Genomic DNA, 18570 nt, shown 5'->3' with positions numbered 1-18570 from the left:
GAATTACGTGTGCATGTTTAGATGTAATTAGTAAAGGCTTGTACTTAGTTATGCGGGCTGTTAATATGTTACTGGAGTTCGTGACTTCTCTTTTTATCAATACGATTAATTAAGACGTTGAGTAAATTAGTGTTGGTTTGTTGTAATTGGCAGTTTTCTGCTCTTTAATGAAAACTCGAGCTTGATTTATTTGTGATAAGGCAAGTATAGACATTCACTGCAAACTTATGTAAAAGTCAAGCACGTTCACGAATAGATAAACCGTGGAAGTAGTTATTTATAAAATTAAATTAACATTGAACAATTGGAGTTGCCACCTTTCTTGGCGAATTATCAAAACGCAAAAGGACACGAACGTAAGACTTTATTTTACAGTTTTGTTGCTCGTTTTGGTGGAATAGGTTACCGTTTTATTATCATTGCTAAAGCCGCTGTTGCAGTCTGATAGCTTAATTACTTCAGCACTACGTGTTCTTTATTTTAGATAACGAAGACACTTATGTTTATGCATGTTTTTAGAGTCTCATTTTCTCGGAAATTCGGTTTATAGTCTTCGTAAAAACAATTTTACCTTTTTACGGTTAAGGTATTTTGATGGGTCTATTTACTACCCACAAATTTTAATCCCATCCCCTATTACCTGTTGTTGAAATTGCCAACACGCGTTCTGGAAACTACAACCCTCAAACTATATCTACTAGTTTATGTTTGTACTGATAAGACTTTATTGGTGGTAGTTTATAAATTAACCTTCGCTACAACAACGGACGCATTACATAAACTTCGCACATTAAACCCGAATTAACCCAGTCGTATGATAATTCGTCGACGTGGATTTATTTGTCTTCGTTGTTGTCTGAAGAAACACGACTAGAAAAAGAATCTAAATTAACGTTTCCGACTAATTGGAAAATGTTTTACATTCCCGGATTCATCCTGTTAGAAAATTGGTACGTTTGTACCCTGCTTTTTGCCGCTTGTTTTGATGGAACCCTTTGAACTTACCTTGTCTAATCAAGTCTTTTTGTTTGGGTGCTGTTGCGGTCTGAGTAATCCTTGTTTTGGGGGTTTATTCCGGATTCTGTAGCAACGCCCTTGCAATTGCTGAATCGCATCGAATTACGAGGTTTTGTTTACAGGGTGTCTCAAACATTTAATTTATGATTGCCGGGCGGATCAAGAACTTTAATTACACAAACAATTTTTTCCGAAGGACGCAATATTTAAACGCAAAAGTAGAAGCTTTAGAAGTACTAAAATGTGTACGTGTCGGCTGAATTTCGTAATGCTTCCTGATATTTCCGTTTTATGTTCGATATTATTACTGTTGTGCTTTTATCAGTGTTCATAAACTATTATGTTTTCATTTAATGCTGAAAGCACGTACAAAAGTATTAAAAGATCATATATATTAGTCTTTGTACACGTGCGATGAAGCCGTTAGACCCTTTAATACCGACGTAAATACTCGAGAACGTAATTCTGATTTAATGGAAACTTGCGCACTTGGGTGAACGTGAAAAACACGACATAAATTTAAACTAGCCTAATGAACATCAGTTATACTTTTTTCTTCTAAATAATAATCTCCTGGGAAATTTAAAGTTTGGACCATTGAGATTACGTCGTCGTTTAATTAAGTCGTACAACCTAAGGTTCCATTAAATATAAATTTCTTCTCGACTTTAAGACGTGTTACAACACCAATTCGCAAATATGCAGCTTTTCTTTCCTGAATAAAAGCTCCTCAAAGAACTGTCAGAAACGGAAAGAGTCATAACGTCCAACTTCTCCGAAAAAGCGAAATGAATGATTGTTTCAAAGTTTCACGACAAAAAGTAATAACACAGAAAATTGCTTTTTCGCCGACACCACAATTAATGAATGTAATTAATTTCTCTTCAGACGAAATCGCGACGACGAGATGCTCTTCCGGAATCTAATTAAAATCGCTTCTTTCTACGAAATACACTTAAAGTTTATCATACGATCCGATTTTACGAGGAGAGGAATAACGCAATATCTTCTTTGTATTTTTCTGAATTATTACCTTTGTTCTTTGGGTGGAGGATTCTGTCGTCTTTTTTCGGGCGAATTTCTGGTTGTGTTCCCCGAATTGCGATTCCGACATTGTAATATGTTCACTCAGGAATAGATCAGGACGTATTTGAAAAAATGGTGGTGTCGGAGAGGCCGGGATTTACATTTAAAGGTGCGTGGTCTTCCAGAAAATTTATTTCAAAGGGGGGATATCGAAAAAACGTTCTCAGACAGGAAATTTGTAAACCTAAAATATCAATTAAATTTTAAAGGGAGGGTAGGGAAACAGTCTATCGAAGAAAGGAATTCACAATTTGTTCCTAATATTTTGCATTTATCGCATGAAATGCAACAGATGTCAGCTTTTTGTGACTGAATACTGAAACAGAAATGCAGAAGTTTAGAATGTAAAGATCACCTCCGATTAATTCGTTTGGCAGCTTGGCCACTGCTCCGCGTTCTAGAACGATAAATTAAAAGTATTAAATGCTTTATTTGGAAATTTCGGACGGTTACAAAGTGCCCAACGTCAGAAGAGATGATAACAGATGGGCAGAAGGAAGATGCTTTAAATCTACTCTGACAATTTTCCTACGAAAATCCAAATTAAGAGAGTTGGAAGAGTTTAATTATCGTCTCACATTTATGCTTTATCAGATACCTAAGTTTCCTAATAAAATCACCAACAAATGATTCGGGCCTCGTTTTTTAATTAAAAGTCTCTTTGTTTCAATGGTATTAAATTATGAAGAGCTTCGCGAGTAAAATTCATGTATCTCCAACATGGGTTGCATGCAATTCGGTACACAAAGCAGAAAAAGAACAAAGCGAAGAAACACACCAAACATAATAATTTTAAGCACGTTCTTTCGTATAAGCGGAAATACAAAATTATGTACCTTATGTAGAGAATATTTATCCAGAGAATGCTTTTCCGAACAAATTAAAAACGCAATGTTTACAAGGAACCGTAAAGCGGATTACGTTCGAGTTTCCGTTCTGCAAGGATTTGCTTTAATTTTCTATTTCAGAGAGATTCAAAGTTTCAACATTGTAACTGCTTCTTAATTCTTGTGATTCCCTTTACTACTCACTAATTCCTTTCTAGTTACGTGGCTCACGGGTCTCGAGATTCCATAAACACGGTAATTCGTCTCTAATGCAAATTTATTTATTGCTTTATGTTCTTGACGTGTCTCAGAAATACACAGCAGACGTCTTTCGCGATGAACCTTCCCTCGAATTTAACGATCCAAAACATCTGACGAAATGCTCGACATAAATATAAGGACGGGTTTATGGTGATCGAAAAATGTTTAAATCATTGATGGAACAGCGTCTGGAAATTGTAAAAGATAAATACGCTATGTAGAACGACGAAATTTCGAACAATTTTTTAGGCACTGGCCATCTTGAGTACTCTCGTTCTCGAGTAGCCTCTCATATCGTAAACTCCGCGATATGAGAAAATGACTGAAAGAAAAAAAAAAGAAAAATAAAAATGGTTCAGCGTTCTTTCATCTTACCTTTGCTTTAGATCTGAACAGCCTTTCGGTGCAATTAATTGTTCGCAAATTCCGCTCTTGGAATAATAAAAATTTAATTCTTTATCCCTCGTGGTTAAATTAGAATTTCAAATTTCGATAAAATTGTTGGCGCATTTCAATTCAACATAGTGCCTTCCGGAAAATCCGTCATTTTCAATCGATTTTTCGCACCGCTTTCGTAAGACCGCGCTCTTAAAATCCGCCCTAAGAGCTATCCCAAAATCCTCTTAACATTCAAATGAAAATTGAGTATTGTTCATCAAAACATTACCGCCTTAACTTTTGTCGAGTTAAACGGGTGAAGTAACTGTTTTGTTTTATTGTTAGCTTTAGAAGATTGAGATTCGCTTAACTCCGGGAGCTTTTAATTACCAAAATTTTGCATAAAACGAATATCAATTTGCTATAAAAGCTCTCATTTACATACACAGTCGTGTTTATCTATTGATTTCAGAATAGATTCGTGTTTTTAACTCCATTAAGAGAGTACAAAGACGGAATTTATTAAATGAGAAGTCTGAGAGCGTCGCGCATCTAATTGCGTATTGTATGCACTCTCGGATTATTGCGAGAATACGTCACGGGATGCTTAATCGCACAAAGGGCGAACAAGCATTCCTGAAATTGAATTTTTTCATCTCGAATTTTTGATACGCCGCCGCGACGCTCCATCCGCAGCGTCGTCGCAGTTTTTTAAAATTCCGCATTTCCATAGGAGGTGTCGGTCGAGATGTTATTTATGCAAAACTTGGAGAAACTTTTTCGATTATACATAGCCATTATAAATATCAGACGATCGAACCTGTGGGAAAGATAATGTTAAAAACTTTTAAGTTGGCGCTAAGTGGCCGTGACTGCCGCCTTCAGGAGGTGGCTTAAATGATCCAGGATGGGAGGAAATTGCCTGAGTTTTGCTGTTGGGCCCAATTTCGGGAATAATTGTGCGAGATAAAGGTAGTTTCGGGCTTAAAACCGGTGAAATTTAAGAGAAAGATTTTATTTTTTCGAATACCAAATCACTAAAATGGAAGTTTGGAGCTGGAGAAGACAGGGGAAAATAACGTGGCAGGTTCGAACTTAATTAAAAGTTTCTAAGCGGGAATTTTTTCAATAGGTGAAGCGACCTATGTTTCAACTTTCGGAGGAAATGAAATGGAGTTGTTGCCCACTGAAATGAAGTTTCACTTAACACTGTCTAAGTTTTGGTGTCTTCAGTCTGGGAATTTCATACATTATTAGTGAATTTATCACAATTTGCTGGTATCGCAAATTCTGCAGTGCTGCTGCTGTATTTCTAAAGAGAGTGCCGAATAACCATATCTCACGTCTATGACGTACAGAAGTTTCAGAACTTCAGCGACACAGAATTACAGCTTTAATATTTAAGTAGCAAATAACTCCTCCTCATACTTCTATCAAGTTGAAACGAATGTTGGCTCCGGAAATCGCGAACCTCCCTCGACTTTTGTTCAACTTTATTCAAACACATTCACTGTATGTAAGATGCTGCAGGAAGAAACCTTTACTGCAAAGTTTTCGAATCCTAGTTTATTCACTGTCGCTTAATTGAGAATTAAATGAGAAGCTTTGAAACCTAGAAAGTCTCATTATCTTGAGATTCCCGACTACTTCGCCGTGATGCCGTTTAAAATATCAAGATCATTACGTCGGTGATTAATTTCTCTTCAAACGGTCTCCTCATGTGCTCTTGAATTTATATATATAAACATTCAGCGGCGTAAACGGCGTCCTAGTTTCAGATAAGGGACGCTGAAATACCGTGGAGATCCATTTGGAACTAAGATTCCACCTTAACAACTGCGCTGCAATTGTGTTTTTACTTCCGCCATTTACTCCTTTGGAAGGTTTGTCTTGTCGTTAAGGACCGAAGAGGGTCCGAGCAGAAATTGACCAAAAAGCAAACTAAATTTTAATTGCTTGCCGTTACAAACAATAAATCATTTCAAATTCAGCTCGTCAGAAAGTGAACCCAAAGGCGCGGTCTATAAATCTGCCCCAACTGTCGGTTTTGCGTAAAGTGCTTGTGTTTAATCGGATGTAAAGGTGCGTTGATGCTCTCTGGATCTTCACGATAAAAGCCCGAAGCTTCGGGTCTAGAGTCCAATGTTAGATATTAAAAAGGCTCCCGAACATTACTCACTATTTATGTAACTTTTCGTTTATATTCTATATTCCCAGAGGAGGTCATTGCATACAAATCCGGTTTTAATACAGAATTAACATCTCTCTTGTTAGTTTTTAAAGTCAAGTAGAGTGTATTCGCGCACATCATAGCCCAACTATTCCGATTTAATAACCACCATAAACCAACAGGCTGTAGATGCACGCTCTAAAATACCAAATGAAACATTTTACGAGTGCTACGAAGCAAAAGCACGTCCAATGCCGAGATTGAATGTTGGGGTTTATGCTCTATTAAAACCACACCGCGACATTTATATTCGGTAGTTTATATTCAGGATTGAGCTGCTTCCTGACAATTTAAAAAAAATTACAATCCTTGGAATTCATAATTTTTAGGCACATTGAAGCGTGTCGAGAAATGTTAAGATTCACGTCACACGGTGGTATCATGCTGACATGAGCTATTGTATTACTTCGTCTTGCTTTATGCTAACTTCATGTTTAATAACATGGAATTAGTAATGTGACGGAAAGCTGCGAGTGATGTGGCGGTTGCCTCTTGGATTTTTTGTGGAGAAATAAGCTCGGGTTTATTCAGGCTCATTTTCAAGGACTACGTAAAAGCGGTTTTGTTTAAAATTGCGCTGTGTGTGCAAACAATCCTGTTTTGAACTGTTCCAGTTTGAATGTTTAAAGTGGAACGAGTTTGTGAGGAAAGCCAAGGTTCTGAAAAAGGGTGGAACACACTTAATTTTATTTGCCGTTTTGTATTTTTGTAACAGTTTTTATTATAGCAATATGGTGGATGCGCCGGGTTACGTTTTTGTATCTGCACTAATAACGTCGGTCAATACTCTGAAATTGTATCATAAAACACATCTTCGTTAGTGCTTCGATTAAATTTTTTACTGTTTTTTGTTTCTCTCTGTGTGCAATACTTTCGCGCTAGTGTAACCGACGCAAAAACGACAATAAATTATGGAAGCACATTTTCCGGCGACGGCTGAAACTATAATATGTTAAGATTTCAGCAGGAATGATAACTAGTGGAAAAGTTAGAGCAGGAACGTATGTCTTGGAAGTAATTCGGAGTCAGGAAGCGTACGCAATGCACGGATTTTGTTGAGCGCACATTCCATTTATTAGGAAATCGAAACGAAGCAATTAATGCAATTTTGGAATAAACTGTACACTCAAACAAGTTTTAATGTTCAGTTTAATTGGTTTTAAAAAAGATTTAATTGTTTGTTGGCAAGTTAACGATGCTCTTGAAAGCGGTTTAAAATTATTAGAAAATGTGATCCACAAAATGACATTTATGCAAAGTTTAATTAAACGAAACGAATGTTGCAAGGGACGGATTTAATTTATTGGATGGACTTCTACTCGGATATAATTTAATTATGAAATCTGAAAGTGAAACATCGCCACAACCAGTTTCTTTATTACAAGTAAATCATTAATTTTGTTCTATCGTTTAAAAACTTATAAGCAACTTTGAGATTTCTGGTCCAGACTCAACCGGAAACCGCCGGAGCAGTCCTGTCGCGGTCGTAAATTACGGCTTAGCTCATTTCCGGCGCCGAGATCCGAACCAAAATGGTCATCAACGCCCTTCACAATTGTTACACTAAAAGCTTATTTTTGTACGGGCAGTCGTGCCGCTTCAGATTCTTTTATTTTATTAGATTAGAAATTGCGAGTGTTTTATTGTTTCAGTGTCACGTTTCGAACAACATATCTTTTCCGTGTCAGCAGATTAATCTTTATTACGTTTATTTCTACTTTCCAACGAATTTTCAAATGCAGATAAATTGCCAGCGGCGACTAGACAACTTTGAACGGATCATATTTTACCACGACCTTATCTTTGTATTCCTAATAACCGCTAGGAACGACTGTAAAACGGAAACTGCCACATGAACGTGGCATAAAGCGCAGCTGACACCTCCATTTTTTTCTTCCGGCAATGGGAAGGCTAATTCCGGAAGCATGATTTGAAAGTTGACAAGCCGACAAAAAACAGGAAAGGTAGAACTCGCACAAGGGGTGCTGGAATTACATGAAATTGAGGGTGTAGAATCACATATTTAACGCTTATTTTTTTTACAGATGACGACTCCGCGTCTGTCCACGGCATCATCACGCAAGACGGCCTTTTTGAAGGAACTATCTCCACCCCTGTCGAAGACTTCCACGTTGAACCTATCAGTCGCTACCTGTCTCCGAACCAAATCTCCTCATTTCATTCCATTGTGTACAAAACGTCCGACGTTCGCGACCCCCGAAAAGGCACTCCTTGCGCTTCCCAAAGTTTACATTTGAACACTTTAAAAGAAAACGAGCGGCGACGTCGCAAGAGATGGTTGCTTGAAGCCGAAGCCAAACTTCCTTACGATGATGCCACTTTTTGGCATCCCAATAGGACGAAACATTCATTTTCGCCACCATTCGATATCAGTCAGCCGATTGACGAGGAGCTCGATCTTATTACAGCCAATCGAACTAATGTAGACGTGTCAGGGTTGATTTTTCGAAATGTGAATAAGAGGGCAACTATTGATCCGAAGAAGACGACCTGCATGTTATATTTGCAGGCGGATCATCAATTTTTTCAGAAGTATGGGACGGAGGAGTCGTGTATTGAAGTTATGACGAGGCATGTGCAGAGGGTGAATGCCATCTATAAAGCCACAGGTAAGCCACATATGAAACAGTACACCCAAAATTTGGTATAGAAATATTTCAAAATTGAATTTGAACCAGCTACATCATAAAATTATGATTAAAAAAAAGTGGCGGGATAAAAATCTGGCATCCGTGTTTCTGAAAAACCTGTATTTCCCACAGGAAGCGTTATGGGAACTTTCAAAGTTTACAGTTTGAATTATACAAGAGGTTTTTGTCAAGGCATTAATAAACACTCTTAAAAAATTTATATTGAAATTTTCTGGAGCAAAAAGCAACCAATTTATGTGACATAATTTTATGTTTGGATTGGGACTCTCAATTTAGAGACGGACACACCTGCCCTATCAAAGTTAATTATTGCTTATGTGACAAAACAAAGTAATAACCTGAAATTTCCATTTAAATCTTTTCGCACGAGCCGCTTTTCCGCGCTGCCATTCAGACCGAATTTCCTTAATGTCTCCATATAAAAGCTAAAAATACAACCGTATAAATCATCCCACCGAATAAAACACAAAAACTCTGTATGCAAATGGAATTAGAGTAATTTTTGAGAGTAACATTTTTTGCACAGACATAGCTGTCATTTTTATTCAATTTTGGCCGTGCTTAACTGAGATAAAATCATTTAGTTAATACCTTTTTTTAACTTATTTCAAGATAAAATATTCGCTTACTACTCCGAACACGGCTCTGCTTTCAAGCCAACACTGGCCTGAAGTTAATATTGTTTGTTTCATACTGCACCGCAAACGACGCTTTTCTCGTCTCTTACTGGGCGTTGTATTATTTTTATTAAATTTTCTCGCGGTGCTTTAAAATCTTTCTTTGAACGAAAGCTCCGTTTTATTGTCACTTTAGTGAAGAGTAAATTGGTTCTCTATAAATTTTTATTTTGTCCTAACGAGGGGAAAAGCATCCTTGTCATTTGCATATTCATAAATTATGGTTTTAATTCACAAAGGGTGGTATAATTTATCAACTGTAGCGGATATTTTACGATTTACAAGAGATGGCCCGAATCGAAACGTGGAGATGATTCATGCCATGCATGAATGAAACAGAGTCCTCGTTGTATTATTATGCATAAGCTCCACTGGTATCCAAGGATAAGATAAATCGGACAACATTTCGTAAAATACAGACAATTCTTCCTCCCGTTCTAAATGGCTAGATCGAGCGACTTGCTTAAAATTTCACGTAACTTAACGGCAATAAATTCCGAGCTTTCGGTTCTCATATTGGGGCAAACGAATCCTATATTGATGCAAGTAGTAATACAAGAAGTCCACTCGTTGCGGTTTTATTGCACTGCAAGCTGTACTTTGTTTTTGGTTGCAGATTTCAACCAGGACGGGAAATCCGATAATATAACTTTTATGGTGAAACGGATTAAAGTGCACACAACTGACGCTCTAAGGGATCCCCTCTACAGATTTCCCAACAATTATGGCGTCGAAAAATTTCTCGAGTTGTTCTCAGGTAAGTGTTTTCCTTTAATACGTGGAAAAATAAATAGATAAAAAGTAATAGCTCGGTTTGAAAAGGTAAGCAATGTTGAGATGAAAGCCGGAATATAGGACGAAGCACTTCAATTTTGCTTCTTCGACAATTGCTATTGGGAAATTCTGAGGATTCCACAAGAAGGACTATTTTTCCGAGAAATTACTTTAAATAAATGTCGTATTGACAAATAAGAGGACAGTGAAGCAATAAACTAGTTTCTGTGTTAAATTATGTTTTGTCGTTCCAAGCGCTTTGGACAGTTTACGTAATATTTCGTTTATTGTTCCATAAATATCCTCAGGCGTTACACGAAACTACCAAGTGCATTAGTTAACACCGTAATTAGCGACTAGATTTAATTTAACATTGTAACATGGGTAAGCTATTATAACGCCCGAAAATGCTTACTGAACAATAAACGAAATATCGCATGAAGCAATGTTTTATTCCCAACGTGATTCGCGAGCAACGCAACGAAGTAATGAAACTTTCCAATTGGGTTCTTAAATTGTTGTCTCATTTGGGATTCTCTATCCCAATAATATAAATTCTGGATCAGTTATTTTTATTTTGTGTTCAATAAAATTAATTGTATTTTTAGTAGCTGATACTGTTTTTAAAATTATTATAATAAATTTATAAAAACAGTTACACTGCTCGTGTTCAGATGGGGAATGGATAGGTGGTCGGGCAGAGTGACAGCGTAACGACTTGATTATTAATACTGTCTATTTTTCTAAATTTACACAAATATATACATGATAATACTTAATAACTAACCAGTGACTCTAAAAATTGGTAAATCTAACGCTAAAGCTAACACGCTATTGATGATTGCTGACGGTTTGATTGTTTGGTTGTCGCTGACGGCTTTGGAGAATTTGCTGATTCTTTTCCTGTTGACGCCTTTGATTCTTGATAACTTGCAATTTCATTAAGTGATTGAACTTCTTAACAGGAAATGTCGTAATAGAATCTTTTTACATTGACTTGTTTCAGATAAAAAATAAATTTACGTTAACATTGACTTTCACAACAAATTTAAATTATTGAAAAATTATAAATTATACTATTGTTCATCGAAGATTGAACATCTTGCCGGCGACGAACAAGGCGTGCGTTGAATGATGACCCATTTCTTTTTCGCGATGCTTGCTGATTCCTTTGGCTTGGCGATGACCGTCCTTGCAATCAAGCTACGTCTGTAAAGTAAATAATGTAGTATACTATTAAAAAACTTAGTACGATATGATATCTTCCGAGAAGTCTCGTGACGTTGTCCCAAGCGGTTGCAACTCTATGCTCTGGACTGCTTCTTGTTCTTTGTCTTCTTTCTTGCTTTTCTTCTTTCGAATGGCTTGAATCCATTTGATACTTGCAACTATCAACGAGCATGTACCAATTAAGACAGCCGAAGTTGCTAGGCTGGTGAAGATGGAATGATGTGCGATTTTCTTCCAGGGAGTGCTTTCAAAGTCTTCCAATATTGATTCTTCTTCTTCCTTCAGATTGCTGATACCCTCGAATGGTTTGATCACTTGTTCTTCTGTACCTTTGATTGCCCTCAACTTTTGTTTTGACAGAGTCAAATTTGCCACCACGAACTTGGAGAATCCTTGGATTACTGTGACATTTTCTATCTTCTTTGGAGTTAATGTGATCTGTTTTGTGGAAAGTATGCAATTTGAATTAATAGTTATAATTCCAGTGTTATTTAGCACTTTTTCATCTCTTATCCCATTGCATATGATCGCGATCTTTGTTGGAGTTGGCGTTATGTACAACCACGAGTTTGTGGTGTACAGCTGTTTCCATACAATTGAAGTAAAGTGCACTGCTGTTGTCTCACATGTGTTATCTGCCCTTTGGTAAATTTGATCGATGACACAATTGGGATTGTTGTCTATGTTTTTTATTATTGACGGGGCACAAATGTATTTGTGTGCTCTGATCAGAATGCTGTTCCTGAACTCCTCCTCGTTTAATTCAAAGTAATGTTGTGTGTTGTAATCAACAGCTATGAGGTCGTTGGAAATTTCTAAGACCCAGTAAGTTTGATTTTTTACGTCTAGTGGAATCGGTGTTGTCTTGATGAGTTCGAATTCTGTGATACCGACTAATAAGAAGTATCCGTAGATGTGGATAAATTGCGAACTGTGATCTACTTCAACCTTTTGAATTGGATAGGGCAGGATTTCCACGTTGGGAGGTAGCTTGCGAGATGCTGTAACTATCAATTCTTCAATGTGGACTGGAGAAATAAATTCGTAAAAGTGTCCTTTGTCGAAATGTATGTCCAACAATCTTCTGTAGTATTGAAGAACTTCTTCGATGTAACCGTTCGCTAGTTGATAAATGCTTATGATGTGAATGCTGAGTTTGTTTGCGTCTACGCTTCTGTACCACTTTTGTTGATCCTCGATGACTTTTAAACCTTCATTTAATTTTTCTTGAAATTGTTGTAGATGATTGTTGATCCGAACTTCCGTGTCGTTGAAAGATGATAGGGTTTGTAACATGAATTTAGATTGATGATGCGAAGTGCGAATCAGTTCTCTTTGGTTTTTGTCCAGTTCGTCGATGTCACTATACACTTCATCGTTTACTCCAAATATTGATGTGAGGAAGTTACCCAGTATACCTCTTTCTTTTCTTTTGGTGATTAATTTATTGAAACCTTTTTTGATCCAATCCACTTCGCTCTGTTTTTCTTTAAGATGGTTGATGAGTGCTGTGCATTGAATAGTCTCTGATAGTTCAATTGAGCTGTGGCAAAATACGGCAGTTTGTTTAACGATGTGACCCACAGTGTTGATCTGTTCTTCAATTTGGCTTTTATTAAACTTCAATTCAATCCTAAACGATCCCTTGTCGATTTTTGCTTGTCCGATGTGTTCTATGTAGAGACCTGGACTGGGATGTGTGACTGAATATGATGCTGCAGCTGATTGATTGACTTGTAGTAGAAACATGATGGCGATTAATGCAACTTTCCAAAGTGATCTTGGAGTTTGTTTTTTCGGGCGATGAGTGTTGTTTTCCTTATCGCTCTTCGTTTTGTCAGATGAGTCTTTACAAAGGGGTATTAATTTGTGAATGGGTCTATCCATGTTGCTTCCATTGGATCGACGAAGTGTTACCACTCTAACCAAATCGTTTTTGTCCTTGTGAACGGTTTCGATTTTTGCTATTGGCCAATGACTTGGATCAATGTTGTCTTCTTTGATGATTACTATCTGTCCTGGCTGTAGATTTTCGTGTTGGAGTTTCCATTTATTTCGTTGTTGAAGTTGATGTAGATAATCGTTTGACCATAATTTCCAAAATTCTTTCTTCATTTTTTGTAGCATTTTCCAGCTTCCCGTTAAACTTACACTAATGTCCGATGCTATAGGATTTGGTGGTGATAGAGGCTCTCTACCGATGAGAAAGTGTCCTGGAGTTAAAATGTCGATATCGTTGGCGTCTTCAGTGATTGCACAAAGTGGTCTTGAGTTCAGACATGCTTCGATCTGTTGCGTCAGTGTCGCAAGCTCTTCGTACGTAAGTTTCGAATCCCCGATGACTCTTCTTAGGTGATATTTCATAGATTTCACTCCCGCTTCCCACAAACCACCAAAATGTGGGGCAGATGGAGGAATGAAATGCCATTGAACTCCCATAATGGAACATTTATCTTCTATGTCTGAGGTTTTTACCATTGCGTTTACTTCTTTTTGTAGATTGCTGTCTGCTCCAACGAACGTAGTACCGTTATCGCTGTAAAAATTCGAGCAAATACCTCTCCTTGCTGTAAATCGTTTTAAAGCTGCCAAAAACGATTCCGATGACATATCACTTACGACCTCTAGGTGAATGGCTTTTGTTGAAAGACACACGAATATGGCTATGTATCCTTTGTGAGATTTGTGACCTCTCCCTTTCGTGGTTCTCACTTGAATTGGCCCTGCATAATCTATACCCGTATGCGTAAATGGGTTAGATGGGGTTACTCTGGCTTCCGGTAGTTGTCCCATTAGTTGTTTTGACGTCTCTGCTTTATATCTTAAACATCTTGTACATTTGTTAATCACTGCTTTTACCGCCTTTTTTCCATTGCATATCCAGTATTTTTGCCGAATGTATGCGAGGGTTAACTGGTTTCCACCATGAAGTGTTGTTGCATGAGCATTTCCAATCAGTGTCTTCGCCAGATGTGTTTGAGCGCTGATAATAATGGGATGTTTCCTGTTGTGATTTAAAGCTGAGTTCTGTAATCGTCCACCAACTCTGAGAATACCTTCATTGTCCAAAAATGGATGCAAGTTTAGAATTTTGCTTGTTTTTCTGACCTGATTTTTGATTTTGAGACATAGTATTTCTTCTGAGAAATGTTCCTCTTGATGTTGTTTAATTATCTGCATTGTTGCTTCATCTAATTCGGCTACAGATAAAGGACCAGAAATTTTGCTACCTTTACAATTTTTGATGAATCGTTTGCAGTAAGCCATTACTCTTATCATCCGCGTGTACGATGAGAATTGTTTATAAATGTGATCCTCAGTTGTTGCACCCACGACCTTGCTTACAAAGCATTTCTTAAGTTCAATGTTTGCGTTAGTCGTTTGACATGACGGAGTTTGAGGATAAGTTTTCGTTTTCAACCAGGTGGGCCCTTGCCACCAAAGTTTGTGACTGAGTAGCTTGTCAGGGTCTACTCCTCTTGAGATCGAATCTGCTGGGTTGTCTTCCGAGTTAACATGATTCCACTTCGCTGACGGAAGTAGTTGTTGAATTTCGGACACTCTATTTGAGACGAAGGTCTTCCATCTTTGCGGATCTCCTCTGATCCATGCTAAGACAATCATTGAATCCGTCCAGGCATACAATGTTGTACTTTCAAAATTTAACGCTGACGTGACTCTGTTCATCAGTTTAGCGAGAAGCTGAGCAGCACATAGTTCGAGTCGTGGTAAAGAAGTTTTTGTTTTTACTGGAGCGACTTTTGATTTTGCTGTCAGTAATGTAACTGTTTCATTTCCCGATTCGTTCATTACTTTCACGTAGATTACTGCTCCGTAGGCTTTTTCGGAAGCGTCGGAAAAGCCATGAATTTCTGTTGTTTTCCCTGCTTCAGTTTTTATCCACCTCGGTATTACAATGTTTTCCACTGACTTGAGTTTGTCGTAGAATTGGTTCCATTTTTCTTCACTGGTGGTGGGTATTGGTTCATCCCACGCTAGTTGCTGTATCCAGAGATCTTGTATGATGAGTTTAGCTTTTATGACAACGGGTGACAACCATCCTATTGGATCAAATAGTTTTGCAACTGTTGCTAAAATATTTCTCTTTGTTGTTCGATTGTGAGGTTCAATGTTCACCTTGAACTTGAATGAATCATCGAAAGGCGCCCAATAAATGCCCAACGTCTTCTTGACATCTTCTGGGGATATTTCCATGGCGTTTTCATCTCGCAGATCTTCTGGCAAAGTTTCTATGACCGATTGGTTGTTACTGGACCATTTTCGTAGAATAAATCCACCTCTCTTGAACATTTCGATGAGTTCTTTCTGCACATTCAATGCTTCTTCTTCAGAATTGGCTCCAGAAAGCAGATCATCCACATAAAAATCTCTCTTGGCCATTATGGATGCTAATGGATAGTTGTGTTTCTCGTCTTCGGCTAATTGCTGTATTGTTCTGATTGATAGATATGGAGCAGACGCTGTTCCATATGTCACAGTTTTCAGTTTGAATTCGCTGATTGGTTCAGATTGTGAAAATCTCCATACAATTCGCTGATAATCTTGATCTGTGTCGGCTATTTTTATCTGCCGGTACATTTTCTCTATGTCGGCTTTAAACACTACAGGATGTATTCTCCATCTTAATACGATATCGAATAATTCATGTTGAATTCTGGGTCCTACATGCATTATTTCGTTGAGACTGATGCCATTGCTGCTTTTACAGGATGCGTCAAAAACTACTCTTAATTTTGTGGTTGTGCTGGATTCTCGGACCACCGCCTGATGAGGAATGTAGTATTTTCCGGACTTTTCTTGCTTAATTGGCACTTTTTCCATGTGACCTAATTTTAGATATTCAAGCATAAATTGTTTGTACTCACTCGCAAGTTTCTGGTCCTTGGCTAATCGCTTTTCGAGTTGTATTTGCCTGGCCATTGCCCTGGAGCGAGATTCTCCAATTTCAATATGCGTTTTAAATGGAATCTGAACTGTGTATCTTCCGTCTTCCTCTCGTGACACAGTTTCTTCATAAAAAGTTTCGCAAGCAGTTTCTTCTTCAGTCATTTTTCGCTTTGTTGTAATCTCTTCTAACTCCCAAAATTTAGAGATGTCTTGCTGTTCTGACCTGGACACCATACTGACGATTTTGATGTTAGAATTTCCTTCGGTTTTACAGGTGCCTGAGATGATCCAACCTAGTTTAGTATCTTGACCCATAAGACCGTCATCGGTTTTTCTTAGCCCTTGGAGAATTATTTGACGGTATTCATTCACTCCCAATAGAATATCTATGGGACCTGTCTTGTGAAATGTCGGATCGGCTAGCATATAGTTGTTCCAGTTTTCGATGTTAATGTTCAAAGCTTCTTCTGGGAGAGCTGTTGTAATTTTTGGTGCCACATGTGCTTCCACGGTGAGTTGAAATTCGTTCGTCCATCTTGGATTACAGTATAGCACAACGGTATGTTTTAAATTCTGTTCTTTTCCACCCAATCCTGAAACTTGGGCTAAATTTTTTCGAAGAGGCAATCTTAATAGATCAGCGGCTTGACTCGTAATAAATGAACTTTGCGAGCATGAATCTATCAATGCACGAAGATATTCATAAGATCCAGCAGCGGTTTGCACTTTTAATAAAGCTGTAGCAATAACTGTGGTGTTGTTGCTTATTCCTACATGTGCATTGATTTTGGTTACATTTTCTGGAATGGTTTTTTCGGTGTTTTGACGATTTGGCGTTGCTTCTTTATGGAGCAGAGTATGGTGATTCTGTTTGCACAACCTGCATCTGTTTTGCGAAGTGCACTTTTTGTTTGAGCTGTGTGTCAAACAGTTGAAACAAAGCTGCTTGTTTCGAGCATGTTGGTACTTTTGGCCAACAGTTAAAGATTTGAATTTGTTGCATTCATAAATTTGATGCGCTGGATTGTTGCAGTAGTTGCATGGCGATTTTGCCCGAGTATAAGCTGAATATGAATTCGAGGAATTAATGGTTCTTTTCTGCGATTCGTGAGTCGCTTCTAGACTCTGGAATCTTGTTCGCAAAAATGCTAGCATGTCCGCTAACGTTTGAAGCTCCGTAGGATTCTTGATCGAGGTTTCGTACAACTCCTTAGTTCTTGAATCCCACTTTTTTGTTGTTAGATGAATTATTATTGGGTCCCAAGAGTTAGTGTCGATACCCAATAATTTAATTGCTTCTAAACATTCTTTGATTGTGTTGTAGAACGTTTTCAATTTTTCGGCGGATTCGTTGTTTAAGACGGGAAGATCTATCATCTTGTCTAACAATTTCCCTACAATCAGTCTCTCGTTGTCGTAAAATTCTTTTAATTGTTTCCAAGCTGCCAAGTAGTTCGACTCGCTTATTTGAAAGTGCTGAATCGTCTTGCTAGCTTCTCCTTTTACATATGTTTTTAAGTACTGCATTTTTTCAGCGTTTGTGAGCGTCGCGTTTTTGTTGATGACTTTGGTGAATATGTCTTGGAAGGTGATCCAGTCTTCGTATTTTCCATCGAAAATTGGAATTTTAATGCTCGGTAATTTGACGTTCGGCGATTGAAGTTGACTACTTAAGGCTTTGTGCATGTTGTTGGAAAGTTTTTCTGCAATGTTGGTGTACTTACGTCTTATTTCGAGGAAGCGATTGTTTTGGAAATATTCGTCTGTAAATTTGCTTTCATTTACCTTCAAATTGATGTTGTTGCTGCTGATTACTTCCCATTGTTTTTCAATTTCTTTCGCATACCATTCGCTTTTTGCTGGTGATGCAGATTCTACTTGCTCGATCTCTTCAATCAGGTCGTTAAGTTCGTAAATGCGAATTTTTTGCTCCTTCAAGAGTTGCTGTTGTTCAAAATTTATTATTTCCTCAGTTTCCTCATTATTTACGATCTTTTCTCTGCATTCTTCAATATATTTAATAGCTTCTGTATAAACTAGTTTGATTTGTTGGAAATATTTTGATGAAAAATATGTGTGTTCTTTGATGCCTGTATTCCCTATTTTTCTATTATTTTCCTCCACTGTCTTCCAAATTTGATGTAGCTGCTTTTCTCGATCGTTGAGATATTTTGCTGTTTTTCGCTGTGCACCATCTTTCTTCATGTTTGACAGGATGCGCTGCAATTCGAGTCCCGCCTCTTGTTGCAATTTGGCTAATTCGTTCAATTCCTCCATCTTCTTGTTTTATGCACAGGAGTATGTTAATCTTAGTCGAAGTCACTCACGCACTTGCACAATTTCGATTCACGACGTCGCGCGTCGGCGTTTCGTCGGTACCACGCGAAGCGTCGCGGGTGATAGAGATGCAAAGATTCGCGATTTTGTTACCGATTTTTGGCAACAAATTGCGGTACGATCGGCGTCGTCGTCTCTTGATCCGACGCGTTTGATCGGTACGATTTGCTGAG

At 37.9% G+C, this 18570-nt stretch overlaps 1 protein-coding gene across 1 annotated transcript in view; it reads left to right on the top strand.

The window, feature by feature from the left end:
• Kul (Kuzbanian-like) overlaps positions 1–18570 on the top strand; it is a 67444-nt gene that overhangs the window by 32131 nt on the left and 16743 nt on the right. Inside the window, exons 4-5 of the mRNA XM_088039298.1 lie at positions 7845–8429; positions 9765–9905. Of these exons, the coding sequence (XP_087895424.1) occupies positions 7845–8429; positions 9765–9905 (726 nt within the window). The remainder of the gene's footprint in view (positions 1–7844; positions 8430–9764; positions 9906–18570) is intronic.

Source organism: Gnatocerus cornutus, chromosome 6 (assembly GCF_029298725.1).
Source record: "Gnatocerus cornutus isolate USDA-ARS CGAHR chromosome 6, icGnaCorn1.1, whole genome shotgun sequence".
NCBI classification, from domain to species: domain Eukaryota; kingdom Metazoa; phylum Arthropoda; class Insecta; order Coleoptera; family Tenebrionidae; genus Gnatocerus; species Gnatocerus cornutus.
This window is presented reverse-complemented; position numbering and strand designations above follow the sequence as displayed.